This window comes from Ziziphus jujuba, chromosome 4 (assembly GCF_031755915.1).
Source record: "Ziziphus jujuba cultivar Dongzao chromosome 4, ASM3175591v1".
Lineage (NCBI taxonomy): Eukaryota > Viridiplantae > Streptophyta > Magnoliopsida > Rosales > Rhamnaceae > Ziziphus > Ziziphus jujuba.
In genome coordinates, this window is record NC_083382.1 from 28,981,038 (window position 1) to 29,007,017 (window position 25,980).

A 25,980-nucleotide genomic window follows, 5' to 3' on the forward strand; every position below is an offset into this window, starting at 1 on the left:
AACTGGTTAGTGTTGAATGATTCTGTTTTCTTATAAGGTATGTATTAATGAAAATATTTTGTCCCCTGTTTTGTCAAGCAGTAAGGAGCACTAACAGGGCTAAATGCCTTTCTCTATATTGGGCAAAAATGTTTCATGGGCAAATAAAGAGAGGCCTCCCCTCCATTAGTTTGATCCCAAAAGAGAGCTATAGTTCTGAAATAGATTACTATATACTTTGGTCAATCTAGGCAGTTTTCTACTGTTTTAGCAAATGTATATGTTTATGCGTTAATGATTACAGTCCAAGAAACTAAAACTATAGTTTATAACTCAAGAAACTATAAATTATTGTTCATGGATATACACTGATTCTTAACACCAAAAAAAAGGGAAAAAAAAAAAATTCATGTTTTCGAATTACAGGTCAGTGTAGTCATTAGTGAGCCATGACCATGAGCGTCTCTTGTTTTAATCTGTTACATGATTTCAACAGAAAAGCCAAATTTTTGTCTGATATAGAAACTGGACATGAAATTAAGTTGAAATTTAATTAGTTTTGTTTAGCAACATGCTTGCAGAATATTACACCTTAAAATGCAAACACCACCTTTTAATAAGCTAGTTTGATGCAAACGTGCTCATCTTGCTTATACAATTATATATATATATATATATATATAATCATGTTGGTATATGTGGATACCATGATTATAGGAATTATTTAAATAGTTATATAAATATACTAAATTGTGGATTATTGTGTACCATATTATACAATGATTATAGATTTGTTGTATTATGATATTTGACCATCATCTGTTTAATTACGTGTTTTTTAAAGTTAGATGGGAGATTCTAGTCTACGATGCTTTTGGGATGCTAATGGTCACATTGAGTTTTTTTTTTTTTTTTCCTTTGTAGTCAATGACATATTGGGATGATAGTGTAATCGGGTGATAGGTTATGATAATAGATAAGGTATATAAGGTTATTACAGTATATGGTTATTTATATTTTTTATAATGATAATTATGATTCATAACTTGTAAAAATATTATTTTATTATAAGATGGAGAATATTATCTGGTTTTAAATTTCCTTATCCTACTATTTATGAAATTGTTATGCTAGAAAAAATTAACGATTTTATAAAAATTATTTATCAAAACGTAGAAATTTTCAAAAAATGAAAGTGAGATATTGAGATAAATGATTTTTTTTTAAATAATATTTATTTTCATAATTTCATATTTATTCACTCACTGAACTTGTTTCATGGTTTTGTATTTTTTTAAAACCGATTCCCCTGAGCTTAGGCTGATAGTTGGTGCGTACTATGTTTGGACACCATTCAATCGTCATCACTTTCATCATTATCGCATCTTCACATTCTATTTATCCATTAATGTATTTTTTCTTTCCTACTTTTTTATGAAACTATTATATTTTATATATTTATCTTTGAATTTATTTATTTTCTCTTAGTGGATTTACTTAATATGTATACTTATTTTTAGTTTTTTCTCTCGAGTTGTAACTCTCGAATATGATTATGATTTCATATTTTCTATTAAAAGAGGTCATTTCTCTCTTTTATACTAGTGGACTATATCCAATTTTATTGGATTTAGTGTGATTTCTCTAAGTGTGGCAATCGTGAGTGCCTGAAAAGGATCTAGGAAAGGTCCTGTCACTTGACTATCAATTTCCGTAGAGTTGTGTTTGAGTTGTGAAGGACTTGTGAAATAAAGATGCTTTTGGCTTGGTCAGGGAGCGAGTGGTGTTTAAGTTGTGAAGGATTTATGGAAACAAATACGTTTTTGGCTTGATTAGAGAGTATATAAATTTAAAATAATTTATAAAATAATTTTATATTTTTAACTCATTTAATGGTAGTATGGAAAAAATTAAAAGTGTGTAGAGTTCTTTCGAAATTGCCATTTCTCTATTTTTTTTTTTTCTTTGACAGCATATTAACAGAGAACAAAATTGAGAAAGAAGAAATCGAGAAATTATAAAGGAATAAGCACTCCACACCAATTATTATTATTATTATTTTTCCCTTGGAAGGTTATAAATAGTTTTTCCTGTTGCATTTAGGTCATGGCAAAAAAACAAAAATACCGTATAAGGACAAAATTTGATTCTTTAATTTTGTAGATATAATGTCGGATAAATTCTTGTTGGACTTGAGAGAAATGAGAAATCAAGAAATTATAGAATATATGCATATGAAAAGAAAAACTAAGGAAAGAGGACGACGCGAATGAGATTTTAAACTTAAGAACTAGTGGGACTGATACACTGAAGAAAGGTCAGACAGACCTGTAAAGGACTTTCACCACTGGCTAATAATTTATTTTATTCCTAAGAGAGAAGTGGCAAGTTGGGTTTGAATGAAAATTGTTTAGAAAACAAGAAAAAGAAAAACAAAGCCATCGAACGATTGAGACTTTTATGAGATGTACGAAAAATAAAAAAAATAAAAAATAAAAAGCAAAAGTTTAAAAAGAATTGAAACACACGTGTTAAATTATGAATGGAGGTCGGATTACATCAGCACTACAATGGTCAAGTTTTTCTCCAGTACAAAAGCTTGCTTATAGTGATTGCATGATAAGGCAAATCCAAATAGCCTCAATTTTGATCATACCGTCTAAAATTGATAAATTATATATTTATCCAATATTTTTATTTGGTATAATACTATTTGTTATTATTAATAATTTATATATAATGTATAACAATTTAAATATTTATTCATTTTTAAAACATTAGTATAAATATATAATTAAACATTTCAATTAAAATTTTTATCATGTAAAATAGGGATAGTTACCACCAATAACAAAAAAAAAATCATAACTCTTTTATCTATTATAAATCAATTTAATAATTGTAGATAAAATACCCATCCATTTACAATTATTATCTTCCAAATTCAAACCTACCTGATTTATGTCCATTCACATAAAATTTTATATGCATCTAGATTTTAAAACTTCATTAATATCCGAAAAAGAATTACTTTTTAGCTCAAACACTGCCTCAAATATTGTTTATTTTGATAAAAATAAAACAGTAAATTATTGTTTGAACAATTTATACCATCAAACAATCCTTGCAATTGGTGGCTTTGGTTTGGACCTCATCTTCAAATGAAATTGTCCTGGCAATAATTTCTAATATCTTCATTTGTCTGAAATTCTTGCTGTTTCTAAGCCCCTATAATTTGACTTTGGGATGTTTCTCTCTCACACATTTCAGCTGGGATCCAACCTTATTAGACTTGAATTTTGTCTCAAATTAGACTAAATTAGACTATCTTATCATGATTAATAATCATCTAAGACTTATGTTTCTGGACAGAATTTAAAAACTGACCTCAGCTCGATTATAACTTTGATTTCGACTTCAACCTCAATTTCAATTTAAGTGTCTTACGGATTAGGTTTCACCAACAATGAATTAAGAAATTTTTAAAAGGTTCAATAATGGTTAGGTAATACCCATATTTGAAGTTTTGAACAACAAATATTTTGATACAATGATATGCCCTTGTGCACGTGCAATAATTCACTTCAATTATACTCTTGTGCCCCTGTGTTTTATATATGAATTTTACACATATACCTTCACGGTAGTGGAAATTATACATCTAACATCCCTTTATTTGTCTAATTTAAATTTCAACCATACATAATTTTTTGAAATATTTATATTTTAAATTAATTTGACAAGAATGTCTTAAAAAAAAAATTCTCATAATATCTGTTTTGTGGGCAAAGAGCTCAAAAATGTTCAAAATATTAAAATGTTAGTTTACTTTTATGATAATGTGAAAATCAAAAGTATAATAAATTATGTTAAAAAGTGATGGCATATTACAAGAAAATAAAATATCATGAATAATACAAGCAAGCTGCGTTTGGTCATGGGTGCTGCTATACTCCGTTCTAACTTATAATATTAATGCAAATATATACATATATATGTATAGGAGGAGAGAGAGAGAGAGAGAGAGAGAGAGAGAGAGAGAGAGAGAGAGAGAGAGAGAGAGAGAGAGAGAGAGAGAGAGAGAGAGAGTTGTAATCTATTGGAAATTATGCTATTAACCTATCAAAATTATACGTATATATTTATAAAATTGTTCGAGTTATAAGTTTATAATTTTTAATTCAATTACAAAAAATAATAATAATAATAATAATAATAATTTAATTCCCATCTTAATTTGCCTTTTTAATAATCACGTTATAAAACCAAGGTAAATACAAGTTCTTAGCCCATTAATGTGGTCGTTTTTCTTTTGAAAGATTAATTTAATTTTCAAATGGTGAATCTTGCTGTGATTGAGCCATCATATGTTGTAGCATTTATTCCCATATCACAAGATTTTCATTATTTTATTTTTATTTTTTCATATATTCGATTGATTTCTTTTCTGTGGAATTTTAACTGCTAATAAATTCATGTTTTATATTAATGGATTTCTCCTCAGCATGTTATGAGGATTATACACAACGTACAAAAAGCAGAAGACCAAGCATAGAAAAATTTTTCTGCTCCTATATTAATGGATTGTGTCTCAACAATGCCAAATTCAGGACATATGTGATATGTCCTCTCGATCAGTTAAACCAATATTGCTTGCAAAAATTCCTAATTTGGGGAATCATAATTCCTAATTGCTTTGACTAAAAATTTAACAGTAAATCATCAATTTACAGTGCCACATTCTTATTTGTTAGACATCAGAAAGGGTACTAGGTAATTAATTAAATCAGTTTTATGGATATGAAATGTAACATGTTCCTGTTTCAGTGTTTTGTTTTCCATCAGATTGCAAAAACAGTGGAAAGTCTTGGAACCTAGTAGTTACTTGGGCTGGGCTATTTGTTTTTGTTTCTTTGCGTTCAAGAAAATCCAATTGTCTAACACTGCCTGCAGGGCATTAGAAAAAGCATTCCCTTGACTGCAGGGTATAACATTAAAATTGAGGCCAGGTTCGAAGGTTGCTCTCGTTGGTTCCTATAGTGGTGGAAAAGTATTCTTTCGCTCTGTTAAAGCTTTTTAGTTGTTCGCTCCATTATAATTTTCTATCAAGCAAAGGGAAGCATTTTTCATATTTTGGGTTTCCATGACTAGAAATATCTGCATAAACAGGTTAGTGTCGAACGATTCTGTTTTCTTATAAGGTATGTATTAATGAAAATATTTTGTCCCCTGTTTTGTCAAGCAGTAAGGAGCACTAACAGGGCTAAATGCCTTTCTCTATATTGGGCAAAAATGTTTCATGGGCAAATAAAGAGAGGCCTCCCCTCCATTAGTTTGATCCCAAAAGAGAGCTATAGTTCGGAGATAGATCACTAGATACTTTGGTCAATCTAAGGCAGTTTTCTATTGTTTTACCAAATAGATATGTTTATGCGTTAAAGATTACAGTTCAAAAACTAAAACTATAGTTCATAACTCTAGAAACTATAAATTATTGTTCATGTATATACACTGATTCCTAACACCAAAAAAAACAAAAAATAAAAATAAAAAAATTCATGTTTCGGAACTACAGGTTAGTGTAGTCATTAGTGAGCCATGACCATGAGCGTCTGTTCTTTTAATCTGTTATATGGTTTTAACAGAAAAGCCAAATTTTTGTCTGACAGAGAAACTGGACATGTAATTAAGTTGAAATTTTATTATTTTTGCTTAGCAATATGCTTACCGAATATTACACCTTAAAATGCAAACACTACCTTTTAATCAGCTTGTTTGATACATACGTGCTCATCTTGCTTTGGGATTGTTGATCTCAGAAAACACAGTCCCAGACATTCCTTTAATAGATTGGTTGGTGTCACTGCTCTGATCACTACTACTTGGTTTTGTTCCTGCACTCTTCTGTTCCGAGTCGTCCCAGCTACAACTGAATTTACCATCATCTTCACTGTAACTTAAGAACGCAACTTCATCCCCACCCTTCATTTCACTTGAATTCTCCTCCGCGCTCTCTTGCAGCTGCAATGCAAATTCTAGGCCCCACACCACATCGTTCATCGATGGCCGTTCGCTTCCATTATCAACCAAACAACTCACCGCGACCTCACCGAACTTATTCAAACACTCTGCTGCAATCTTACCTCTCAGATGTTTATCCACTATCTCATGAAACGTTCCATTGAGATAGCAATTCCGAGCCCACTCCGCAAGGCTGATTTGCCTCTTCTCCACCGATCTTACTATAGGTGGCCTTGCACACAATACCTCGCACAGCACTACACCGAAGGAGTACACGTCGGACTTCTCGGTCAACTGCTGACGTCGATAGTATTCTGGGTCCAAATACCCCAAGCTGCCTTTGACGACTGTGCTTACGTGGGCATTGGCCATGTTGGCAGGGCCCTCTTTTGACAACCCAAAATCCGAAACCTTCGCTTCCCATTTCTCATCCAACAGTATATTCGTTGTCTTTACATCGCGGTGAATGATTGTATGCTTTGCACCTGTATGAAGATAATGCAATCCACGGGCCGCTTCAATGCAAATCTCGAGCCGCTTTTTCCAAGAAAGAGGTGGATTGTCGCTGTTGTAGAGGTGTTCCCGTAGAGTGCCACGTGCCATGTGTTCGTACACGAGGACCATCTCACGGTCATCGTGGCAGTATCCAATCAAAGAGACGAGATGGAGGTGACGGAGTTGAGAAAGCATCTCGATCTCGGTCTTGAACTCGTGGGCCCCCTGTGATGACTCCGGGTTCAGCCGTTTGATCGCCACGGCAGTGGTCCCATTGTCGATGTACCCTTTGTACACATTACCAAATCCTCCACGCCCAATAATGAACACGTCATCGAAGTTGTTGGTGGCGGCTTTGATCTCAGCCAATGAAAAATACCGGCACAAATCCGAGGGCAGCAATGAGGCACGGGTGTCACCAGACTTGGTCGTAGAATGCGAAGTGGGTCCCCACCAAGTAGTGCCGTCAACAGAGCTTGGCTGTTTGACATTTCGTTGTCGCCGGGAAATCAAGAACCCGACAACGGAAAGTGCAAGCACGCCGGCGAGTACGCCACAGACGATGCCTATAATTGCAGTTTGATTATTCTTCCCCTTCGATCCTTGTTTACTGGGTGGTCCAGCAGTAGGTGAAACAATCCGAGGGTTAGGATTGGGACCAGCAAGATTGCCATCAGAGTCATTCATTTTGAACATCTCGATCCCATTCAACAAAGCATCCAGGTAAGCAGTTCTCCACTCTTCAGGGTTTACATGCAGAGCGATCGAGAGGTTCACTTTCTTTCCATTTCCTTTCCCAAACATTCCAACGACGTAGTCTCTGTAAATGGGAGTATATTGAGAACCACTCCACATGATTATATCTGCTCCATTCTCCGCCGTTTGATTTGCAATATAAATATAAAATACCCGATTGCGGGACCTGTTCATCTCTTTAACAATCTCGCAGAAGTGCAATCTAACAAAATAATTAAACTCAGAATCTACAGGGAATTCCCAAGTGAGATTGTAGCTCTGGAGTTTAGCTTTGTCCTTAATATTCCCAGTTGACCGACCAGTCTCATAGACGCTCGCTGGTGCAGTGTAAGGTGGAATCATCGTGAAGTTGAGGCTATTCTTGTACTCAACTGGCAAAACACTATATCCAGGTATAGTTAAGTAATCGTCCTCCAGATCCCACCTCCGGTACATGCCGGTGTCGCCAGATGGAGAGATAAGAGCTCCACCCACGTTTATACGGTATTCCATCTCCATCGCGGTCTCGTTTCCGATGCGATACAAGCTCGACTGTCCCACAAATATTGCGCCTCTGTTTTGATCCGCCGGGTAATAATAAAGATTGGTCGGCATGGAAACGACTTCAATTCCATTGATAAAAGCAAATGAGTCTGAATTCGAAGAAAGTACAGGAGAAAAAGTTATGTTGAGAACTTCGCCTTGTTCGACATTCACGCAGTATTCTTTCATTATACTCTGTCTGTCCAAAGCACGAGTAGTGAGGAAAGCGCTGAAGTTGCTTAGGAGAGTATAGTTAGCTGTTTTGACGGAGAAAAATGCGTTGGTGGTGTTGAAGTCTCCGTATATAGCAGGGTAGAAGTGCAACCTGATAAACTTCTGGCCGGGAGTGACAGGAAAGGAGTAGGTGAATTGGGAGCGAGAAAGCCGTGCCGTCTGGTAAGGAGTTGGACTTACTTCTGTGGGTGGCACGGAGGCTGTGTATGTGACTGATGCGGTATTTTGGTTTTGTGATGGAAAAATCTTCGAATTGATATCTCCTTCCCAAAGCCGGTCATCGTTGGGCTGGTTGTTGATTCCTGAGGAGCCACAGTCGACGGCTATGTTGTCTTGAGGCTTGTAAGGAGAGGAGGGTGAGTCAGCGGCCATAGAACCAGTGAGTTGGTGAAAGATCAGGAACAAGTAGAAGAGGGTCATAATTATGATCGTTGTTTGGTTTTTCAGATGAAGGTCTTTGTTGGAGGTGTTATTAATCATTAAAACCGAGATCAGTTTGATCAAATGAATTTAGAAAGAACGGCAAAAAGTCTTATGTTCTCTTAAGCATTATACATTGCTTTTCAACCCTTTATGGAATATAAACAATATATATATATATATATATACACACACTCTTTTAATTATATAGCTTTGCGAAACTTGAAATTTTTTAAGATGGAATTTGTATTCATAAAAAAATTTGCATAGCTGTTTGTTAGATTAATAAACAAAATGAAATTTAATTAAAAGAAGCTTCTATATATGATTATTGGATGCATAAAATAAGAAAATATTATTTATATTTGATAAAAGAATAATATGATTTACATAAAATTTTTAAATTTCTTTATGGAAATTAATGCTTTAAGTCTCAAGGTAATGATGTAAGGTGGGTATATTAAAACACTTTAGAACGTTAGTTTATTGCTTGTGAAATTATTTGGAATTCTAGCTGTAATATGCGAACACAGATTTTTCATAAGAGATTTGAAAGATTCAGGATGTTCCTACGTTGAATATATCTTCGTTTTTTTTGCAATATCTTTTTTACTTCTGGATGGTTGTCTTCGTCTTTGGGGTTCGTTGGGACTTCATTTCGATTGGACTTAGTTGCTGTATAGTTTATTTTTGGGATTCTCTATAGTTTAATGTAGAGGACCCCCTAGCACTAAGGATGGCGCTTATTGGTGGCCTTGTGCCAACAACCATAATATATATTAGTATTAGTACGTATAACACTATTATGAAGGGACAGAAAATCATAGAAAAATATACACACTCCAATAAATAAATAAATAAATAATTCAACAAATTGGAAATTGCCGAGTACATGACGATTTTATCGAATTTAAAAATCTATATGTTGAACGAGTATGCCAACTAGTCTTAAAATTCAACAACTACTATATATATGTATATAGGTGTCCACAAGTCCCGCCCACAGAGTTGGTAAGACACGGGATAAAGAAAGAACAAACCATTACCATGGAAATCACTGTAACCAGGCAGCTCTTTCTAACGGTCATAGTTACGACGATGATGGTGAGTCTTCTGCACAGCAGCCACTGCAGAGCTACTGCTACAATCTCATGGAACGGAAACGAAACCAAAACCTCCATGTGTAAAGGCAATTGCCTGATTGCTGACCAGTACTCAGAGCTGGAGCTTCTCATGGATTCCGAAGCTAGCCGAAGGATTCTAGCTGACGGCTATTATACTGATAGTTCTGAAAGTGCCAACACCGCCGCTTCATGTGGTCGTCCATATCCAACCTGCGGCGGACCAGGAACCGGTGCACCCATCGGAGAAAATTGCGATGCTAGCAGTTTCAACCGCAATTGCCACCAGCAAAATCCATGAGCGCAATTTCTAACTTGATTAGTCTGGTCTTTTTGGTGCTTTGTTATCATTCTGAGTCATTGTTCTTTTCCATTTTATGCGTAGCTGTAAGTTATTTTAAAAATAATAATAAGAATAACAAAATAATTTGAGAATGCCAATCCACTTAATAGTTAAAAATTAATAATGTAATAAACTGTGATTTCCTGTTTATTCTTACATATCCGCAATCAATAGTACTTTTCTATATTAATTGTCTCGAAGAATCGGCCATTTTCATTTGATTGTTAAAGGGTAAATAGTATTAATGCTAAACTATGCCGAACAAATTAAATCGTTGATTATTTGATATGAATACTATACTACACGAGAGGAATCATTGAATATTATCAAGCTTCTGTGTTATCTCACTATTGATCAGGCGCAATAAGGTTGTTAAAAAAGAGGGTTCGGTTTTTGTATTTTTTTTTTTTTTTTCTTTCTTTGAAGAAGGTTCAATAATAGTTAGGTGAAACATATATTTGAACGACAAATATTATTATATCACATGCCCTCCAACTTTTGGACTTAGAAATAATTCAGTTCTGTTAATACCAATACCCTTATGTTTAATGAATTTTACAGATATACCTTCACGTTCTAAATTTAATTTTTGCTTAAACTTCAGCCCCTTCTTTCATTATTTTTTAAAATGTTTACATGTAATTAATTTAAATGAACGGAAGTGTTAAAAATATCAAATATTATTCCTATTCAATTGGGAGATTTATATTAATTTATCTGAAAATGTAAAAAATTACAATTATAAGAAATTATGCAATAGCATTGCAAGAAAATAAAATCTGAAAAGCAAATTGTCAAAATACAGAGGCCCATTAGTAATATTCACAAAACAAAGGGATTACTGGTGTAATTTTGTCTTGTAAAGATAAGAAATATCAAGTCACATCACATAATATGAATACAAATTGCGTCAAGTTGCATATAAATTTAATCTGTGTTGGTGGCCAGTTGTAGTCAGTCCAAAACAAAAACCTCTTTAATATTACATTTTAGTGTTCACCATGAAGTCTTAATGCGAAATACATAAAATAATAATAATAATAATTGAACTTGTCTAATATATTTATCAAAACGAATATAAAACGATTCTTCAACTTGTTTGTCCTCTATTCACAACCCCACCCCACCCGACAACCAAAAAAGAAAAATTGTTTTTGGTCTTCAAGACCGCTTCATGTACTTATTGAATACTTCAACACAGCGACACTTTTAGCAGAAAAGAAAAAAAAATAATAACAAATCAAACTAAATAAAAGAAGAGAAGAAAAGAAAACAACTTCACAAATATGTATGTCCACAAAATGGCACAAAAGCGCAACTGGCAGGACATGTATAGAAATCGCCAAAAACAAAAACAAAAAATATAAAAGACATATTTGCAAAATTCACTCTAAAGGGACTACAAGTGTAAATTTAAAATGTATAAGAGGTCAAAAAGTCAACAAGAATTAACTTGTCAAATTGCATATAAATCCCTTTAACCAAAAAAAGAAATTGCATATAAATCCTAGCTGGGCCAGTGGTCTGCTCTAATCAAAGTCCAAAAGTAACAGTGTTTTTTTTTTTTTTTTTTTTCCTCAGAACAAATCAAACTTTTTAATTTTAAGTTTTAGCGTTGATTTAAAATACACATATTTCAAAGTAGTTAAACTTGTCTTCGACAAAAATGAGGAGAAAAAGAAAAGTAAAGAAAAAAAGAAAGTTCGACTTGTCAGCTTAATTTATCATCCCAAAAAGGAATAGAACAACTTGTGGTGTTGAATCTATAAAATGAAATTGTACACATCTACCATATATGAACAGAGTATATGTAAATGAAATTGTACACATCTACCATATATGAACAGAGTATATGTACCATTTTTTTTTTTTTTTTTTTTGCTTGAACAGAGTATATATACTTATGTCTTTCATTTACCCCAAAAAAAAAATATATATATATATATATGCTTATTATGTCTTTCATGCGGACCAGAATTTATATATCAATATATCAATAAGATGAATACTACATAATGAACCTATGGATTACAAAAAACATGGGGAGAATTTCTGTCTCCTTGACTACACTTTCACATCTACCCTATACCAATGGAGTATACATCTCCTAAAGATGGTAAACAGTTACATTTCTATGACAGCATAGGAAATGTTGCTTCCAGGTTGACTAATAAGAGCTAGCAAAAGCCTCTAGGCACCGTTTCCTGATAAAAATAAATAAATAAGCATATATACATTATACAGTCCACACTAAATATTGATAAACATTTTGACATAAAATTTGAAAATTATTTTCAAAATTAAAATTCTGAAGTTAAACTTAATTTTTATGATATCTAGGATCCTTGGTGTATGTATTTTTTCATAAACCTCCCAGTTACTAGATGTTTAATTTTCCTTTTATTGAGTGCTCTTCCCACGTGTTGCAAGTTGCAGCTAATGAGCTTAAATTGGAACTAGTGCAACTTAGATTATAGGAACACAAGAAGATCAAGTGACCTACTTCAACCTGGAACTCCAATCCATTAACATTAATGATGGACTTTTCCATTAATATTCATAATATTTGAATTAAAACAAATAAAAAAATAAAAATCCTATTAACAACTTTATAATTTGAATTGTTCAAAAACAATAAATTAATTAATAAATAAACACCTTGCAAGTCTAAAAATCATTAATAACAAATATTGATTTATTGTATGAAGTTAGTTGTTTATATTATATATAATTATGATATTTATGTTACATTACCACCCATTTTAATAATTTAAACTGATAGAAAACAGATTCAATAATATATATCAAGTTTATTTTTTAATATCTTGTAGTGGTCATGAAAGTATATAGTTGTCCTTTAACAAGTAACAACACTGGCCACCAATACCATTAGAGCCCTTTTAGCAATTTCAAAATGAGTGTGCAGACTTTTCCAAATAAAGGAAATGATAGTAATAAAATTACATTGATAGAACTTTAGCGGACAAAAAAAAACAAAAAAACAAAAAAGCTTTATTATTTTAATTAGATGTTTGATTGATTGATTGATTGATTGAGCAGTAGACGCCCGGGTTACAATCCCAGACTTGTTAAGCTTGACAACCACAGCCCCATCCAACTAACAAAGACGTTTGTTGACTTGCTTCTAACCATGTTAAATTACCGGAACACCCAAAAACTTATTTTGATTGTGTGCATAAACTATGTACGCAACTGACATTTTGTTTTGAAGTAAATTAATAGTAATTTATCCCGAGATATGTTTGCAAAATTGTATTTTGCAAACAATTTAGTTAGAAAGAAGCAGCCTTTGGATTTGTATTTCTTTTTTCTGCACCGGTTCAACCTCAGGAGGAAGCTGCGTACCAGGCAGTTACAACAGAGCCTGCTACAACTATTAGATGTGGTTAAAGTAACTTCAATTCCTCCATTTCGGTGTGTATTAATTATATATCTTGCTTTCATCCAAATACTTTGTAATTTCGTCATTTATGTGTTAAATTTCAAAATGACGAATTGATGATTTCAAATCGATTTATAATTGTAATAATGTATAAAAATCCCAAATTTGTTAAGACAAAAAAAATATATTCTCTGTTGAAACATTGTACCTACGGGATAAGGATAGAGAAAGAGAAAAAAAAAAATAAAGATTTCATGTAACATAGTACTACTCACCACACCATAACCCAACCTAGCTAACAGAGTTATTGTTTTTAAACAATTTAAATTACCAAAACGGATTTTTTTGTCTGTACCCTGACATTTTGTTTTGAAGTAAATTAATAGAAGTAATCCCTACCCAGACATATTTACTAAATGTTTTATATATTTTTTTTTTCTTTTCTCTTTCTTAGTGAATTATGTTCGCTATTATTACTGACCCAGAAAAGGTTCAGTTTTAACCTAAGCAGCGCTTGGATTGCATTTGTTTTTTCTTGTTTGATATTCTTTGCTAACCAATAAATTCTGTTTGTCTTCTTTTATTTTGCATAAATCTGCATTTTCTTTTTAACGTGTTCCCTTACGCTTGCTGACAGCTGTAGTATATATACTATAAAATATATATTATAACAGACACTTGTGTTATGCAAGGGAAAAATCATATGGATATTGCTACTCCAACAATAATTCAACTAATTGGAACTTCTTGCGATTCTATCGAATTTAAAATCTATCCACTTAAACCAGTTAATTAATTTCCAACCTTCTATAAAATAAAATACCAGCCTTGTTCCACTAATATAAATATGTATAGGTCCGTGGACATAGAATGTTGAGGGTATATAGAGATCAATCATCAGGAAGAAATTAATCATATCATTCATCAAATTACCATGGAAGCTGCTATACCCTGCAGCCACATTTCTCTTAGATTCATAGTGACGATGACAATGATGGTGAATCTGCTTCACACAAGTCACAACCGAGCTACTGCTACGAATTCATGGAAGGGAAACAACAGTACCTCCATTGCTGAGACGTCCCAGTATTCGGAGCAGGAGTTGCTTATGGATTCCGAAGCTAGCCGAAGAATCCTAGCTGTGACTCATTTCACTTATGGTGCCGTAAACAACAAGTGGGCTGCTAAATGTCAATAAATGAAGCACGTAAGATGACCAAAAATAAAAATAATAATAATAATAACAATATGCAATTTATGTTAGAATAACTGTACCTAAAAGAAAAACAGAAAATGAAAAACACATTTTTTTTTTTTCTTTTTTCTTCTTAGAAGTTATCAAAAATACATGTAATAATTCTTAACTTTCAAAAGGTAAAGGAAATGAGCGTACAGAGTTTTCCATCAGAGCCGTTTTTTGGTAATTGATCAACATACAAAATGAGTGTGTAGAGTAGAGTACAATCCCAAACTAGTTACGCTAGACCACCCTTCCACCACGCTCAGCCCATCATTGCCCAACCCAAATAACAAAGCGATTGTTTCTAACCACGTTAAATTACTGGAAAACCCAGAAACGGATTTTGTTTGTGTATAAACTGTATGTACCCTGACATATTGTTTTGAAGTAAATTAATAGTAGTAGTTCCTACACATATTTGCTAATTGTTTTTTTTTTTTTTTTTTAATATGTGCTTATTATTACTGACTGGTTCAGTTTTTACCTAAGCAATCTAGTCAGGCAAGAAGCAGCAGTTGGATTGCATTTCTTTTTTTTTTTTTTTATTTGTTTGATGTTCTTTTCACCTTTTTTTTTTTTCCTCCAAATTTTGGGACCCACTACAGCTGCCGACAGGTGTAGTATATATAATATAATAGAGACTTGTGTTTGTGTTATGCAAATGGTGGAAAAAATCAAATGGAAGGGAATAGTATATTCCAATAATTAAGCTAACTGGAGCTACTTTCTAGCTCCACGATTATAAATATGTATAGGTCTATGGACAGAGAGTAGTAGAGATCATCAGGGAAAAGAAAATTAATCATATCATTCATCAATCATCAAGTACCATGGCAGCGGTAGCTATAGCCTGCAGCCAGCAGATCCCTCTGAGACTCATAGTTACGATGACGATGATAGTGATTCTTTTGAACACAAGTCACAGTGGAGCTACTGCTGCTACAGCTACAATTTCATGGAAGGGAAACGATATCAGCACCTCTATTGGTGAGTCCCAGTATTCGGAGCTGGAGTTGCTTATGGATTCACAATTTAGCCGAAGAATCCTCCAACAGAACTCTTTCACTTATAGTGCCGTAAACAACGAGGGGGCTGCTACATGTTCTGGTTCCTGCAGCGGCCCCGGAACAGGTGCACCCGCTGGAGCAAATTGTGGACCTGACAGTTACAATAGAAATTGCCACCGCTATAGTTAACCAAACTTCAATTTCCTCCATTTCCCCTGTCTATATGGCTTGCTTTTATATATCCAAATCCTATGTAAGTAATAAAGTCACAACCTTCTCTCCATATTCCTGATGTGGTAGATGCCAGGTCTATTTATTTTGCACTTTACAAATAATGTAATAAATTCTAGTTTCCTTCTGCTGCTACTTAGCTCTTACATCCATATGTTTAATTTTCTTTTTCTGCCTTCTTACATATATATGCAAGTTCAATTAATTAATATTGCCATTTATCCCCAAAAAAAAACAAAAACAAAAAATCTGTAAATACTGTCAATAATGAAACAGATACCATACCCAAAAATATCTATGGATAAATTATATCTTTTAAGTCCTAACCATCTTCTATTTTATAGTCTTATTTTTTTCCTTGGCATTTTTAGTCATTCGAAAAATACGCAGAGCTCGTGAAAAAAAAAAAAAAAACAAAAGGAAACATGTTAAAAGGAAGTGAAGGAGAGAAGCAGAAGGCGTGCGAAATAATCGCATATAATTAAAGATGAGGGGATCACATGCATCGCTCATGTATGTGCGGTTTGTGATGATTGTTATTTGGGTGTCAATGCTAAACTGCACAGGAGGAATCGTTGACTATTGGATATGAATACTAAACTACACCGGAGTTTTTTTTTGTTTTAAAATAAAAAAAATCAAGTAGTTGATGCATATATGTCAACAATCAGAAATTTTGATATGGCACCAGCTTCTGGACGTGGAATAATTCAGTAAATTAATATAGTACCATACATTGACATTTTAACTTGCAAATTATATATATCCATTAATAGCATCAAATCGTCTAAGTATAAAAATATTTGTAAAATTCAAAAAAATAAAGTGAATACAAAGTCTATTAATTTAAAAGGAACCAAGTGACAAGTTCACAACCCGTAATAATACAACTACCTTTTATAATAATAATACAAGAAGCTCAATTTGCGTCCCTGACCCAAAGAACCTTTACTAATTATAAATCCAAGTTCGGTCAGTGGCCTCGTCTGCCCAGAAGTGTAAATCAAAACATTGTTTAATATTGCATTTAAACATCTAGGTTGTGTAACGTAATAAAATTACAATTACACCCCCTGAAAATTGGGATAATTACAAAAGCATCACTAATATTGTATTTTTAATATTTTAATAGATAGAACTTCCCCAGGGAAAACGGTCTTTCTGATCATTTTAAGGCCCAGTCCAAAATTTATACATGGGCTATGATCCCAAATTTGTTAATCAAAGACCACCCTTAGACAGCCCATCTCAGCACCAAAAGTTGTCGTGGCATCTGGCCCATGTATTGTACGGTCACATACTTTTGTCATATGGCAAGCTAATAATTGCGCCTTTTTTTTTTTTTTTTTTTTAATAAAATAATACTGAAGTAGACAAGAGAATTAGATTCCGCGTGTAATAACAGAAATCGATGAACAGTTAGTTTAACATTCTTATAACTGTCGCTTCACGTGCAGCCCAACAGTAATTCCAATAAAAAATAAGAATAAAAATAAATAAATAAAAAATATTAAAATAATTGGAGTGTTGGCATGTTTTGGAATTTAGCGGGGAAGGGGAAGTTTCTCGTAGTAGAGTTTTGAGTGGGGGAGTTTCCATTCGCCGGGAAAGCCAGTATTTTCTTAAACAAATGGACCACCCCTTGACATTCCGCTTTCAAGTAATAGTTGCAGTTCGTGCACATTTTTTGGCAACTGAAAGCCCACATCAAGCTTCAGCTTTTCCTGCACAATTTAGATGGGCAAGAAGCAACACTTGGATTGGATTTCTAAGTCCATTGTTTCCTCTGGCAGTGAGAGTGTCTCTCTTCTCAATAAGGAGGTTCGTTTTGGTGGCTTTTTTTTTTTTTTTTTTTTTTTCTACTTGCTTTTTCTTTTTCTTGTTTGATATTCTTTCTAACCCATTAATGAATGTTTTGTTCTGACATTTAAAGGTAATTTTCAAATGGGCTTTTTTTGAGTAATTATTTGTTGTTGCATTCATTCCCATATCAAGCTTTCTCTTTTCTTTTTTTTTTGGCTGTGTGCTGATAATCCATTCTGCATAGCTTTGGAACTATTTGAATTTTGATTTGGAATGTGCTACACTGTATGAATTTGAGCTATTTACTTAGAAGCAGCATGTGATTGTTTTGTTTGACTTGGGCAGCCAAAGAGGAAAGCAAACGAAGACCAGTCAACAAATGGTCTTGTGACAGACCTTGAGCATGGGGATGCAGTAGAGGTGATGGCTCTTGATGATTGATATTGCATTTTTATATGCCTCTTATTGAAAACTATATGACAAATTACTAATTTATACTCTGCAAAATTCAGGCAGCCAATATTGGATTTGGTCGAATTTTGTCACTTGTAAGTGATGAGTTATTTACAAATTGCTTTGGAGAATGAGGACCTGATGTTGAAGCTGTATCTAAATTGCTAAAATCTTCCTTCTTTTACAGGCAAAACCTGATGCTGGCAAGCTAATTATTGCCACTATTGCACTATTGATAGCATCCACAACAAGTGTTCTGATTGTATGTTAATTTACTGTATTGGTGAACAAGTGTTCTGATTGTATGTTAATTTACTGTATTGGTGATCTTGCATATTCTTTCTCTCACTCTCTTAGGTGTCATGTAAAGATCATGGAGTTACAATTAATTCGTACATTGCTGTATCATTAGTGTTGTTTGTACTTTCAATTTAGAAGCAAAGAGTGAAGCAAAAATAAAGAAAAATGGTAACAAGTTATCAAGTGATTGTAAGTATTGGTATTCCAACTAGCAGATCTCTTTCTTACCTGAAATCAATTGCCCATTTCAACAAGGTGAAAGAGATTATTTCATATAGATCATGAAAATAAGCATGTTCAGAAAGTAAATAGCAACATCTAAGTCAGTTTTCAGTCACATTGCTGTGATTTTTTTTTTTTTTGGGCTGATCCAAGCATTACTGTGATTGCCTTCTAACAAAATATTGATTTTCATCTGTTGCAGCGTAAATTTGGTGGAACAGTAATTGACATTGTATCAACAGAAATAAGAACTCCTGAGCAGCAATCTGAAGCTTTGAATGCTGTCAAAAGTACTGTATTGGAAATAGTTATAATAGTTGTAGTTGGGTATGGTTTATTCTTCCATTTAATGAAACAGAGACCTGGAAACCAGTGGCAAAGTGTATTAGTTTAGCATAACAATGTTGACGTACATCACATACTCAGTATTTTTAAAAGTGAAAGTGTTAAGCAATGCATTTATGGCATTTATGAATTTAAGATTGTGTAGTATTAACTATTTCTTTTGTTTGAAGTTCTATCTGCACGGCGATTCGTGCATGGTTGTTTTCTTCTGCTAGTGAAAGCGTAGTAGCTCGTTTGAGAAAGAACTTGTATAGTCACCTTATCCATCAGGTAAGGTCTCATTAGTTCTCAAATTTTTATTCCTAATCCTAATTACTTTACCGCGAATCCTTTTATTCCTACCTTTTTCCTATATTAACATTTCTATTCAAGAAGCTTTCTGAATAACATTTTTCCATTGTTGATACCGAATTGATTAAATAGGAAATAGCCTTCTTTGATGTTACTCGGACAGGGGAACTACTAAGCAGGCTATCTGAAGACACTCAGATTATTAAAAATGCTGCAACTACCAATCTATCTGAAGCACTCAGAAATCTATCAACTGCATGTATTGGTATTGTCTTCATGGTTTACTTGTCTTGGAAGTTAACGTGTAAGTGATTTCATTTTTTATCTAGAATCTTGAAAATTGCAATAATGCTCATCTTGCTAAGGAATATTATGTTGATTACACCTTATTCTGCCTAGTGTTGGCTTTGGTTGTTGTACCTGTTATCTCGGTTGCCGTAAAAAAATTTGGGCGTTATCTTCGTGAACTTTCACACACAACTCAAGCTGCAGCTGCAATAGCTGCCTCGATTGCTGAGGTTTGTACATGACATATAAATTTGGATTTTGTTACTCTCTGTAATTTTATACTTTTTAATGTCTGCAACCTTGCTCTTTGCTACATGTTTATTTTTACTACACATACAGAAAGGTTGCAATGACTCTGGGAAAATAATGTGCAGTTTAGACTGTGGGAGTGAAGGGGGTGCTCATTATTGAAACCTTGGAATCCACTAGAGGTCCTTTAAATCATTAAGAAATAAATGATAAACCATAATCAAAAGCCTTGAAACCATTCTAACTCTTAACTTGTTGAAAATCTATATGCAGTCCCAAGGAGAAAACCAAAGATATTATTTCTAACAACTTCAAGATTGAAGTAATGAAATACGAACCACCCAGATTTCCAAAACCAGTTTCTACATATAGGTCCGAGTCCTGACATATATTAGTCATGACAAATTATCTAAATTGATTTGTAAGCATTCCTATGATTCACTTTTCCCCTCGCTGTTGATCTTTAGGAATCTTTTGGAGCTATCCGAACAGTTAGATCTTTTACTCAAGAGGGCAATGCAATTTCAAATTACTCGGAAAAAGTTGATGAGACACTGAACCTTGGAATCAGACAAGCAGTATGTTTCTCTCATTCTCTCTCTCTCTCTCTTTCACACAAACACACAGAGACAAACATGGAGTTGGAATCCAGGAATGCATAATTAATATGGTTTCTGAGCTTCAAATTTTACTTTTTCTGTACTCAGAGAATAGTCGGTCTATTTTTTGGAGGGCTTAATGCAGCATCCACAATGGCTGTTATCATAGTGGTTATTTATGGAGCCTACTTGACAATAACGGGCTTCATGACAGCAGGCTCTCTTACATCTTTCATTCTTTATAGCCTCACAGGTACTTCCCTCATAATTTATTGCCTCCATTATTTACTTAAACGTTGCACTCTTTGACAGAATTGAAAGTCAGTTTTGAAATTTCCTAAATATAGACCCAAGTAAAAGAATGTCAAAACGGAAAAAGTAAATGTGATAGCTTTGAAAACAGTGACTTATCATAATTTTTCTAATGTCATTTTGTCTGTATTTACGAGGTTATAATAAACCAGTCCTCTAAACCAAAGCTAGCATGTCCACTATTTTATGTTTAGTTGTTACTTTCTCAAGTTCTCTTGGATTTTTAACCAGTAATAAGTTCATGTTATATATCTTTCTTGCAACAGTTGGCTCCTCAGTATCCTCTTTATCAGGATTATACACAACTGCAATGAAAGCTGCAGGAGCAAGTAGAAGGGTATTTCAGCTCCTGGATCGTGTCTCATCCATGACAAGTTCAGGAGATAAGTGTCCAACGAGGTCAGTTGAACCATTCCTCCCTTTCCCTCTCTCATTGCCTTAAAAAATATGTTGATTTATAAATTTCTCTGACTAAAAGTTCAGTTTACACTGCCACATTCTTGTTTATGGGCACTAGAAAACAGTAGGTGAAACAGTTTTTGAAACTGGGAGTAAGATTATGTTCTTTATCAGTAATCAGTGGCTTTGATGGCAGAAATCCAGATGGGGATGTGGAATTAGATGATGTCTGGTTTGCTTATCCTTCTCGCCCAAATCATATGGTACTCAAGGTACTGATTATAACTGGAATAGCATTACTCTTCCATTTTATTAAATAGCTAGGTACTATATAAATTGTGATTATTTTAGTGAGTTGCAATATATAGTTATAATCATTATTGGCTGTATGTCACATTAAACCTTTAGAAATTTGAACATGTGAATGGATGACCTTTATATGACTTCTGTTCAGCCTTGATTTGTCTTCCATAAGGTTGGATAAAATGGAGAAAAAATTTGGACTCTTGTAAATTGTAATTGCTTGGGTTATACTAGCTGTCTTTATTTCCTTGGCTGTCAAAATGGATCAGTTGTCTAATACTGTTCACGAAGCATTATAGACAAGCCACTCTTTGTGTCAACGTTTGCAAGGTTACAGGAATTCTGACAATATCTAAGAAACATTTCTTAACTGCAGGGTATAACATTAAAGTTAAGGCCTGGTTCCAAGGCTGCTCTTGTTGGTCCAAGTGGTGGTGGAAAAGTAATACTATTATTACCTTGTCACTTCTAATATTTTTTTTTTTTTTTTTTTTTTTTTGGGCCACTCTGTTGGAGCTTGCCTGTTGCTCCAATATAATTTTCGACGAAGCAAAGGGAATATGATCTTGATTTAATTAATGATTTCTTTATCCTTTGTAATTTGCAGACCACAATTGCAAATTTAATCGAAAGGTTTTACGACCCTCTTAAGGGAAGAATTTTGCTGAATGGAGTTTCATTGGTAGAAATATCTCATGAATATTTACACAAAAAGGTATGTCAGGTTTATCAGGCAGTCAGTCACAATAAAAGAGCCAGCATGAAAGCTTAGTGAAGTCCTTAAACTCCACTGTTTATATTCAGATGTTGCTCATTAATTGGGTAAAATGATATCATGGCCACATAAAGATAGGTTTCTTCTTTCTTAGGTTGATCACGAGACCTGTCATTATTCAGGAAAACAATAAAACATAGCTACAGTTCCTTTAAAGATTAAAGACTTTTTTCCCTTTTTTGACCTTTGATTATTTGGCCTGAGCTCTTGTTGAGAGTAGGCATACTATTCTAAAGTTAATAAACTAGATCAGAATTCAAGTTTGGTCATCTAAAGCAGTATTCTCAACTCAAAACTATTTTATTAAATATGTTTATCGTGACAGTGACTCTAGTTCAAGAACTAAATATTATATAGTTTTTAAGCTCAAGAAACTAAGTATTATTGTTCATGTATACTGAAACCTAACCATAACTTTTTATGTTTTGAAATTACAGGTTAGTATAGTGAGCCAGGAGCCTGTTCTTTTCAACTGTACAGTGGAAGAGAATATTGCATATGGTTTAAATGGAAAAGCCAGTTTGTCTGAAATAGAACTGTAGCTGTAAGTTTCAATCATTATAAAGAAATAAAAGAGCATAAATTTTTCAAAATGAATCATTATTATGCTGTTCTTGCTGATGATAACGTGAGTTGGCAATGCAGAAAATGGCCAATGCACATGAGTTCATTGAAAAATTCCCAGAAAAATACAAAACCATAGTTGGAGAACGTGGGTTGAGGCTGTCAGGAGGTCAGAAACAGAGAGTAGCAATTGCAAGAGCACTGTTAATGGACCCAAGAGTTCTGCTTCTTGATGAAGCCACAAGTGCTCTGGATGCTGAGAGTGAATTCCTTGTTCAGGTGAGCTTGACATTTACTTAATTTGCATTTTCATCAACTAGAAATAAATTTGGAAAGGGGCCCATAATGGTATTATTACATGTGATGAAATGTACCTTACAGGATGCAATGGATTCTCTAATGAGGGGCAGGACTGTTCTCGTTATAGCACACAGGCTTTCAACTGTGAAAAGTGCAGACAGTGTGGCTGTCATATCCGATGGGCAGATAGCTGAAAATGGAACGCATGAAGAGCTTCTCACCAAGCATGGCATTTACACTGCACTTGTTAGGAGGCAAGTACAAGGATTTGCAAGTGCAAAGCTAGAATTAGAATGATCAAAACATATACATAAGAAATGGTATATGGGACAAATTGATTATTATGAAGTGAGATTCAATGTAGTTTGGATTCCTTGGCCGGAGTCCATTGCTTTATCTAATTAGTCAAAAGGAATCAATTTTCTTGGCGGAATCAATTTTCTTTGGTGAATCTTAGCAAATGTTTTTATTGCTTTAATTTTTCTTCTTTTTTTAATTTTTAATTTTTAATTTTTAATTTTATATTTGATTTTGAGAGCTGCCAGAAGATGTAAAGGTGCAAAAAAACATTGGTGCAATTGTAAAGCAGTCAAAATGAATGGTAGAATTACTTGTTGGCTATTGTCCATCCCACCTTTGAGCTATGAGCTATGAGCTATGAGTACTGGTACAATTTTAATCCATGTAAACATGGTTTAACTAATTTGGTATGTCACACAACCAAAGCCCAACTTGGAATAACAACTTTTTTTCCCTATTTATTTATGCTTATCTTTGAATATCAACCATTAATTGTTAATTCAATGGGGAAAAAAAAATCAAAAACATTTTGTCAACAAAAAAATTTAAATAATAAAATGAATTCAATTTAAAGACGTGCTCAAATATATTTAAAATGATTATAAAAAAAAAGTAAAAAAAAAAAAAAGCAAACAAGTATATAAGTAAAAGGTGCTGCTTTTTACACTACCAAAATTTCTTCTAATGACCAAAAAACCCTTTTTTATATTTCCTTTTGAATTAATCAATTTTCTAATAATATGAAGCTCACTAAAAATATTATCACTTTGTTGTAAAAGTAAGATTATTTTTAGTAGTTTTATTTTTTCCAATCTCCAACAACCAGAAGCCATAATGACTTCGCAACAATAATAATTATAAAAAAAAAAAAAAAAAAAAAAAAAAAAAAAAAAAAACGACTTTGATTAACTGATAAGGTAAAACTAAAAAGGGGCTTTTTGGTCATTTTATAAAATGAAGCGCCAGTAGAACTTTCGACTCTGTAAGAAGAAGCACCGAAGAGGAAAGCAAAAACAAGCAGGGAATTCTAATCCAAAAACTATACCGGCGGGTTTGGGCCTCGCTGGTCTTGGTGGAGCAGGAGGATTTCATTCTGGTGAAAAACAATAACTGGGTATCGGACAATACCCGCACCGAACCAGCTTCAACTGGCCTAGAAACTCTCAAAATTGCCAATATCGCCCAACCGCCTACTTCTACGACTACCCCGTGAGCTTGAATCTCCGAGCCGACTTGGGCGCGCAGCGAGTGCCTTTTGATTATAGAAAATTCGGTGCATTTTAAAGAGCCGGTTGACTGATTCACTTTTTTAGATTTTTAAAATTTTTTTGATTTCTAATTGGAAGAGATTTATTAGAAGGGTGAGTGGTGATTTGGGTAAGAAGATGAGCAATCCTTCCGCGGGAATGTCTTCAAAGCCCAAAGGTGGGAGCTCTCAGCCATCAGAAACTTCGTTTAAGCGCAAACGAGGAGTCTTTCAGAAAGAATGTAAGTATTTATGAGACGACTAGACAGAGAGATGGGTTACATTTTACAAATCACAAATTATATATATATATATATTTATAATGATTTATGGGATGTTGTCGTATTGTTTTACAGTGCAGCATATGATGTATGGTTTTGGAGATGATCCCAATGTAAGTTTTTCATTCTCCTCAGCCATTAATCAAATTCATTGATCTGGTTATTTCCATATTTATTTATTTGTTCATTTTAATTTTGTTAACATGAAATCAAAATCCCATTCTCATGGAAATGTCTGACTTAATCAAACTTTATTGTTTGTATTGTGTTATCAGCCTCTTCCAGAAAGTGTGGCACTTATGGAGGACATAGTTGTGGAATATATCACTGATTTGGTAAGCTTTTTCTTTGAGCAAGCTGTTGTTTTTAAATTGCTTTGTAAATGGAGGTATTAGAATGTGTTGTTGTAATGATTTTTACAGGTGTATAAAGCCCAAGATATTGGTTCAAAGAGGGGAAAGCTATCAGTTGAGGATTTTCTTTATCTAATGCGGAAGGTATATGACAACTTCTTTATGCATGTCCTCAATGTATATCGGAAGATCTTTTATACATGTTTTGTACCATTTTGTGCTCGCATCAATATTTTGCGACTAACCTAGAAGTTTTTTGTGACTATGTTTTGCTTTAATGTATGTTATTAAGCTCACTAGAGCCTACATGGAAATGGTATTTTCTCGTGTTAGACAATGCAATATATTAACACCAATCTGACTGTTTAACAATCCAGGACGGGCCAAAACTTAACCGCTGTACGGAGTTGCTGTCTATGAATGAGGAGCTCAAACAAGCAAGGAAGGCTTTTGAGACAGATGAAGAGAAGTTAAGGAAGGCTTTTGAAGCAGACGAAGAGAAGCTGGTGGGGTCAACAGAGTGATAGAATTAGTTGTTATTTGTCTTCTTTTGAATATGTTTTTTGATGGATAGCCATTTTAATTTATTTCTGTTGCACCGTAAATTACTGAATTTTCTGAAATAAATACAACTTCTGATAATCCCTAACCTCATAGGTAGAGAGCTCACTTGTTTCTGTTTCGGATGGAACGTGTTGCGGCCAGAAATTTCCTTTCAAGTCCATCAATCTCCTTTTTTGAAAATTTTCTTTTATATAAATCTTTAGCATTTGCAATATCAGTCCACCGAAGCAAAATCTTGGCTTCTTATTCTTTATTTTATTA

General features: G+C 33.6%; 3 protein-coding genes and 1 long non-coding RNA gene across 4 annotated transcripts in view; 2 read left to right on the forward strand and 2 right to left on the reverse strand.

The window, feature by feature from the left end:
- Positions 1 to 25,980, reverse strand: part of LOC132803461 (uncharacterized) — a 466,094-nt gene that overhangs the window by 294,672 nt on the left and 145,442 nt on the right. The window lies entirely within an intron of this gene.
- On the reverse strand, positions 5,655 to 8,600 carry LOC107405845 (receptor-like protein kinase FERONIA). Its single transcript, XM_016012938.4, has one exon. The coding sequence runs from the start codon at positions 8,485 to 8,487 to the stop codon at positions 5,770 to 5,772; it is 2,718 nt and encodes a 905-aa protein (XP_015868424.3). The 5' UTR covers positions 8,488 to 8,600; the 3' UTR covers positions 5,655 to 5,769.
- Positions 17,330 to 23,603, forward strand: LOC107407160 (ABC transporter B family member 27). The gene is given in 17 exon segments (XM_060816657.1): positions 17,330 to 17,593; positions 17,921 to 17,995; positions 18,088 to 18,123; positions 18,216 to 18,290; positions 18,753 to 18,877; positions 19,066 to 19,165; positions 19,319 to 19,490; positions 19,586 to 19,704; positions 20,191 to 20,301; positions 20,431 to 20,575; positions 20,901 to 21,033; positions 21,230 to 21,305; positions 21,713 to 21,778; positions 21,944 to 22,051; positions 22,549 to 22,659; positions 22,745 to 22,954; positions 23,057 to 23,603. Coding segments are annotated over 17 exon segments (1,962 nt in total). The 5' UTR covers positions 17,330 to 17,509; the 3' UTR covers positions 23,273 to 23,603.
- On the forward strand, positions 24,244 to 25,797 carry LOC107405847 (transcription initiation factor TFIID subunit 13). Its single transcript, XM_016012940.4, has 5 exons — positions 24,244 to 24,763; positions 24,878 to 24,915; positions 25,078 to 25,137; positions 25,225 to 25,299; positions 25,533 to 25,797. The coding sequence occupies exons 1-5, from the start codon at positions 24,661 to 24,663 to the stop codon at positions 25,677 to 25,679; spliced, it is 423 nt and encodes a 140-aa protein (XP_015868426.1). The 5' UTR covers positions 24,244 to 24,660; the 3' UTR covers positions 25,680 to 25,797.

What these genes read in the sequence shown, in the direction of transcription:
- LOC107405847 (XM_016012940.4), top strand. Translation starts at nt 24,661, where the DNA reads ATGAGCAATCCTTCCGCGGGAATGTCTTCAAAGCCCAAAGGTGGGAGC. An exon ending in GTTTTGGAGATGATCCCAAT is followed by an intron (nt 24,916 to 25,077) that starts GTAAGTTTTTCA and finishes TTGTGTTATCAG; the next exon opens with CCTCTTCCAGAAAGTGTGGC. An exon ending in TTCTTTATCTAATGCGGAAG is followed by an intron (nt 25,300 to 25,532) that starts GTATATGACAAC and finishes TTAACAATCCAG; the next exon opens with GACGGGCCAAAACTTAACCG.
- LOC107405845 (XM_016012938.4), bottom strand. Translation starts at nt 8,487, where the DNA reads ATGATTAATAACACCTCCAACAAAGACCTTCATCTGAAAAACCAAACA.